The following is a 6991-nucleotide window of genomic DNA, read 5'->3' on the forward strand; positions in this document are numbered from 1 at the left end:
CAGAATTCAACACATTGTCTTAAAACTCCAAAACGACGACGTTGTCTCTATGTTTCTTCAACTGGGTCCATACTCATAGCCCCAGAAGCATATGGGTCTGTGTCCTAATATTGTTTCTTTTAATGCTTTGATTTATGATTATTGTACTAATGGTTTACTTGGTTTGGATTTAAAGGTTAAGACTTTAATGATGAGGAATAATGGGGTTATCTTATGAGAGTTTTAATACTCTCATAGACAGATACATGGCTCCTGATTCTAGTTTTACTTCACTTGAAAAGGTTTAAATTAAAGATAAAATTAGAAGAAAAATTGATATACAAAAAGTTGGTATCCTCTTCAAATATAGGTATAGATGATTTTGTTAAAATTCTAAATCAACTAGATGCCCTCAAAGCACGACAAGTGCAAGATATAGAACATAACAATGCATGCTATTATTCTACACGAAATTTTCTTCTTACAATGAATAGTGAGACAAACACAAAACTATCCTATAAGACTAAATATGAAATTGATAATGTATATGCTTATAATCATAAGACGGCTCGGTTATTTATCAGTCATCGCCACCAAGATCTCCCCATCTTACATTGTGCCTTGCAGCAAGGTAGTGTGCTCCAACCGGTCCTCTGCTACCATAAGGATAAAGCTCTGGAGCAATCTTCTTGTTTTCAATTTCTTTTAGCAAAGGAGTGAATAGTGCCCAAGCTGCATCAAGTTCATCACTTCTGATAAACAGTCTTCGTTCGCCTTCAATAGCATCTAAGAGTAACCTCTCATATGCATCTGGAATTTCTCTTGCATACCTTCACAGAAATTGAAAGTCACCAAAACATGTTATTTTATGTTCAATTATAATTATGAAGAGTAAAATGTCAAAACAACAAAGACAAAGATTAACAAGGGTCAACACGGTGACTTTTATGGAAAACTATCACTCCATATTGCAGCAAGTGTAACATCATTTGCATATAGCATTTTCTAGCATACATTCATTATAATGAAGAAAGAAAGAAAAAAATCCTTGCTTCCACTGAGTTAACAAGACTACTGTGTTAACTTTCACATTAATTTAGATTAATTAGCCAATTCCATGAAGAATATATCTAGAAGATCTTAATACCTTGATCTGTAAAGCAAATTGAGGTCACTTCTGTCTAATCTCATTCCCAGACCAGGAACTTTGTTGTTGATCTTCAAATATATAGCTTCATCAGGTTGTACACGAAGCACAAGCTCATTTGTAGCTTTGTCCAAATCAGTTCCAAAGTTCCGTTTGTACAAGTTACCAGGGACGTGTCTGAATTGTACTCTGATTTCTGCACTGATACATTTTTGTGTGTGGAGTGTTGTAATTCATGATTCCAAAGAATGCAAACCTAATTCAAAAGTCGCAGTTTTTCTAAACTAAGACTAAATGTTTCATACCGTTTAGTATGAAGAGCCTTGCCAGCTTTCATGAGAAAAGGAACTCCGTCCCATCTGGCATTGCCAATAAACAGAGCTGCTGCAGCAAATGTTGGAGTAAGACTACCCTTTGGAACAGTTGAGTCATCAATATACGCAGGATATGATCTACCACCCTTGCTGTGTCCCTTATATTGACCAACTACAACATCTTCAAGCTGTATTGGTCTCATTGATCTCAGAACCTTCACCTGAGTTAAAACATAAAACTATTTACAGCAATCACAGTCCATAATGATATGTTAAGATTAAACGACATTTACAAGGACCAATTGAAAATTTTGTTAGGCCTACTTCAACCCTAGAAGCAAAGCTTAATTAAGGACTAAGTCTCTGTGTGGATAAACAACTTAATTAAGTACTTATAGCATAAACGTCTATCATATAAGTGCTTATGTATAAGCTATTTCTATAACAAAAGATAAAATAAAGTCAAACTATTTTCATATAAGCCATAAAAATGCTTTATAAGCTACCCTGGAGAGGTCATGGGAGTGAGCTAAAAACAACTTATGAACATGTCGTACACTGTTTTCATAAGCTCTTCCAAATAGACTCACATGTATTTATGACAATACATAAGCTAAAATAAGTCAATCCAAACAGACTCTACTTCGGTCATAGCTCTAGTCGATATGAAATCTCAATAAATCCCATCATGTCCAAGATTGGACATCTGAAGAGTGGATAATTACAGGTTGCCCGATAATATCAACCATAACACAACTGATAGCCGGAAGAGATATACCTTCTCATTTCTGATGTCCTCAGCATCCAAGCTGACAGGTGGCTCCATTGCAAACAATGCTAGTATTTGTACAAGGTGATTTTGCATTATATCACGAATGATTCCGTAGTTATCAAAATAACTAAAAATGAAAGATATCATTCTGATTAGTTTGTGAATTACCATTTTTCTTTAATATCATAAAGAAACATCTATGACAATATGACTCACCCTCCTCTTCCTTCTGTTCCGAAATCTTCTGAAAATATTAGCTGCACATTACGAATGTAATTCCGGGACCATAGAGGCTCAAAAACAAGATTTGAAAAACGAAGCACGGAGAGATTCTCCACAAGCTCCTTACCCAAGTAATGGTCAATCCTAGATAGTAAGCGAGTTTCAATAATTTCAAACTTTCTTCTCTAGCTTGTTGTGAAGAAAACATAAAAAAAAATTAAAAACAAAAAATAAACCTGAATATTTGGTCTTCAGTGAGGTATTGCTTCAAACTTCTTGTTAGCTCACTAGAGGATTCAGAATCACGACCAAACGGCTTTTCGACAATTACCCTTGTCCAGCCATTTTTTGAAGAAGCTTTGAGGCTAGCACATCTCACCACATCCACAAATATGTTTGGAGGTATTGACAAATAAAACAACCTGTTTGAAAGTCTTCCACCCTATAAGAGACCATTGTCAACTGAAACTTTTAGAACAGCAATGTTGGTTAGAAAGTATTAGAAATAATAGGATCGAATAGATGTAGATTAGCTTCATAGGAGAAGTATGATTGATAGTAAGAAACATAGGGAAAACCCTATATTGAAAAAGATTAAGAGTAATGAGTACATGGATGGTCTTTTATAGACCTTAATTACACTTAACCACATGTGTAACTAACTATAGTTCTAACTAACATTTAACCAACTCTAACTGCCTTAACTAACTCTAATTATTTCAACACTAACTCTAGTTATCTCAACAAAAAGTAAATTATACAAAAAAAACCAATGAGAGAGCACATGATATTTGATCATGTAGTTCGGCCAATTGTGCCAACATCTCCAACTGCAGAGCAGTTGCACTACCTTTCTATTGATCAAGTTTAGAATTTACAAAGTACAACTTGTGTTTAATTAAATACTACGGTCCAGTTACCCCTGAACCGTACTCACCCTGCTCGAGCAACTTGTCCACTTATTAGGACCATACCCACCAAAAACAAAATATGTACTCACCCTGCTATGAGCCATTCACAAAATATTTATCAAGACCAATGCTCAGGCATACACCTACTTTTTCTGTTGATAATAGAATGCTTTTGTAACAGCCAGTTTTGATTACATGTTATCATATGCTCTAGAGCCTTTTTCACCTTATGCTAAAAGATCTACATGGTCCAGCACTTTTTGAAAGAATATTACATACAGGGACTATTTTGAGAAAGCAATTATTGTTTAGTGTTATCTCAGTTTTTTTATCATTTATGTCAAATTTGTGAGTCAAATAGCATAAAAGATCAAATATGTTTTTTTTTTCCTCGAGCATTACCTCTTTCTCTTTTAACTTGGAATCCAAATCTAGAAAGTCTTCCTCAGAGTTGTACAAACCAGAATGGTAAAAGCATCTTTTCAAGAAATGATCCATTTTATCTGCACAATTTGCCCTACAATTCAAAAGAACTCATCAGTATAGGGGAAAAGTAAGAAAAAAGGTTTTACATCATGCTGCCACAATAACATGAAAAATGTGAATTGATAGCGATGAGTCTTACTAATGACTTAAGAAAAGGTGAAAGAATTTCGTTAAATATTTGCCAATTACCTATTAATTTTTCATGAAATGACATTATGACATACAAATTTAATATCAAATTTCGACATCAATTTGGATGGTTAGCAATGTTCAAATATGTGATCAATCATGTTCAGTGCATGGTTCATGAATATTACAATTTGGTGTCAAGATTGTGTCAAAATAACAACTCTTATTTTCAAACCTGAAATCTTTTTTCCCTCTACTATCATGAATAGTTAGTTATATGACCTTTTTAGTTAGCAACTTTTTGTACAAATACTTTCATTCCAAATAGGATTGCTACCATAGCACTTACCTCTGGTCGATTCTGCATGTTAAAGTCTGGCTAATCATGTTCCTTAACTCTTCGTCGGTCATTTTCGTCCGAGCATATCCAAACACAATAAAATTCTGCATAACATTACAACTATAGAGCCTCAAATATTTAAATCATCATAGAAACATTTTAATCATCTACTGAATACAATCACAATTCAGACCTCGGGTAACCAATCTTCATAGAAAAGAGCAAAAAGTGCTGGAAAAATCTTCTTTTTGGCAAGGTCTCCAGATGCTCCAACAACAGTTATACTAAGGTTGGATCCTGTGGATTCAGAGTCTGACAACGAAAACAATCCTTCAACTTGTTGAGGCTGGCCATCTTCTTTGGCCAATGAACTTTCAGCCAAACCTGCATAAATATGGGAATATATGATATTTACATTTTAGCCAAACATTTGATTTTTTTAAGTAGTCAACAGTAATATAAACACTTATTGTTAACAAATAAATGAGTCGGCAACATATAGGATGTGAGTTCAGTGCAACCGAACAAAACAAAAATAGACTTTATAAAGAAGTGCAATATGATTATTGGAATTTGTTAAGAGCCCCTTATTGGATGAGATAAGGCCTAAACATGAGTTAATAAGTGGGAACAATTCTCATCTTACAAGCTGATTTTGTAAGGGTTGAATTAGGCCTAACTCAAATTCTAAGATGATATCAGAGTCTAACTAAGATCTGTTTGGCCATCCCATCGGGCCACTGCTATCAGACCGCTCATGCCACGCTCTGGATGTCTAGTCTTGGACGTGGGGAGAATATTAACAGCCCCACATTGAATGATATAAGGCATGGACATAGGTTTATAGGTGTGGGGCCAGTTCTCATCTTATAAGCCGGTTTTGCAAGGGTTGAGTTAGAAGTAACCCAAATTCTTAAAGAACTATTGTTATATATACATTCAATCTCAAGCTGAAGCTACCCAAAGTGGCACTTTACATAAACACATATAGGGACAGAACAGAAACCAAAAGTTAGAAAGTGCAGAATGTGATCCAATGACAAAACAAGTATGACTAGCTAGTGCATTCAATGTCATATCAGCTAACACCATAACATTGTTAGTTTTTCAGAGAAGATAAATATGATCTACAATTCAAAGTGGCATAATCAGGAACACCATGTTTCTGCACTTAAGCAGCCAATGCCAGAACCAAGAGGTGTGTCTTTCCTAAACAAACTGTATACCATTGGTGGGAACAGGGAATGACAAAGGCATTCGAAGAATACATATTCTCTACAACAAAATCTAATTTCATAAGAATAAAGGAACCCTGAGAAGCCACTAATCCTATGTATAATAGCAAGCAATTTGCCACATCAAAAAAAATTTGGTACTGTCAAACATCAAGCATCCACATCCAGGACCTAAGATCAAACATTGTGATCTGATCTCCCTTTCTTTCACAACATAAATGTTGCCGAGACCTCTACTACCCCTTCACAATCACAACTGCAATTTCAACATGGTCACAACTGCAACTCCAATTTAAATGCATATACTCGTTATACACGCAAAAGCTATGATCAACCCCACCATAAAGCCAGTGCTTTGATAAGAGTAAATCAAGGGCCATGGTGGAGGGGAGGATGAACTGCTAGATCAAGTTTTCCCCGATAGCGAATTAACAACTAACATTTGCCTACATAAAAATTGCTAGATCAAGTAACAAGGTATGCACATAACCATTTTAATCTACATAATAAAATTAAGCTTCACAATAACTACAAAAATTGCTTAAAAAAGGATCATATAAAGAAACATAGAAGAAATACATACCATCATGAGAAGAAACAGCATTTAGGGGATGCCCATTTGAAGATTTGAGCTGAAAATGTTTTCTACCCTTGTTTCCATGTTGGGTAATGCAAGAAAGGCATAGAGTAGTGAATTTAGTACAAAGTTGTGGTTCATTCTTGAATCCATAAGATGTGACAATGTTTGAATAAGAACCTAGTACACTTGCCATGCAACAAACAAATTCTGTCTCAAGAATTCACAATAAAGTAAAAATCTAAGACAGAAACAAGTGAGTTCAAGTTTATATAGTTAATCATTGATTGAAAAGATTAAATAATAAAAAAAGAAATGGATAAATGTTTCAGTGTATGTTATGATGAATGTGACTTTATACCAAATTTGTCCTTTGAGTTAACTGAGCGGTCAAATCAAATGAAAACAAATGAGGGGGTTGGTTTGTAAACGCATGACAAAATATCTTGAATGAGAGGTCCATGTTTTTTATTTTCTTATTTTAAATTATGTGAATAATTTTCATTTTCCTTATTTTCTTTTATTTTGACTGTTGTTACTTTCTTTTCATTTTGACGACTGAAGTTTTGAAACCTTTTTCAGTTGATAAATAAAATTTTAAATTTTAAGAACACATGTTAGTATTTTGACTTTTTATTTTTATGAGAAAATACATAATTGATCATTTTTTTTCTTTATTATATAACTATTAACTAATCTTTAAATTGGGTTTCACTTTGATGATTTTGTCTCGATTTCTCTCTTAATCAATTATTATTTCTCATTAAAATAATTTATTTTAATTATTTATCTTTCAATTAGATACACTAAAGTTACTAATGTCATCAAAGCACAAAATCATCTGAATATTTTCCCTTTAGTTCATTGTTCAAATCCTAT

General features: G+C 33.9%; 1 protein-coding gene across 1 annotated transcript; it reads right to left on the minus strand.

The window, feature by feature from the left end:
- Positions 1-312: 312 nt before the first annotated feature.
- LOC25481550 (glucose-6-phosphate 1-dehydrogenase, chloroplastic) lies at positions 313-6434 on the minus strand. Its single transcript, XM_039828965.1, has 10 exons — positions 6119-6434; positions 4494-4684; positions 4310-4404; positions 3748-3862; positions 2671-2876; positions 2429-2578; positions 2219-2339; positions 1432-1661; positions 1127-1327; positions 313-809 (listed from the first exon to the last, which is right to left on the minus strand). The coding sequence occupies exons 1-10, from the start codon at positions 6306-6308 to the stop codon at positions 560-562; spliced, it is 1749 nt and encodes a 582-aa protein (XP_039684899.1). The 5' UTR covers positions 6309-6434; the 3' UTR covers positions 313-559.
- Positions 6435-6991: the final 557 nt, after the last annotated feature.

This window comes from Medicago truncatula, chromosome 8 (genome assembly GCF_003473485.1).
Source record: "Medicago truncatula cultivar Jemalong A17 chromosome 8, MtrunA17r5.0-ANR, whole genome shotgun sequence".
In the NCBI taxonomy this organism is placed as follows: Eukaryota; Viridiplantae; Streptophyta; class Magnoliopsida; order Fabales; family Fabaceae; genus Medicago; species Medicago truncatula.

Coding starts and splice junctions, on each gene's coding strand:
- LOC25481550 (XM_039828965.1), bottom strand. CDS start 6,308: ATGGCAAGTGTACTAGGTTCTTATTCAAACATTGTCACATCTTATGGA. Junction 2,877..3,747: donor CCAAGTTAAAAGAGAAAGAG/GTAATGCTCGAG, acceptor GGTCTCTTATAG/GGTGGAAGACTTTCAAACAG. Junction 1,662..2,218: donor AGGACATCAGAAATGAGAAG/GTATATCTCTTC, acceptor GTTTTAACTCAG/GTGAAGGTTCTGAGATCAAT.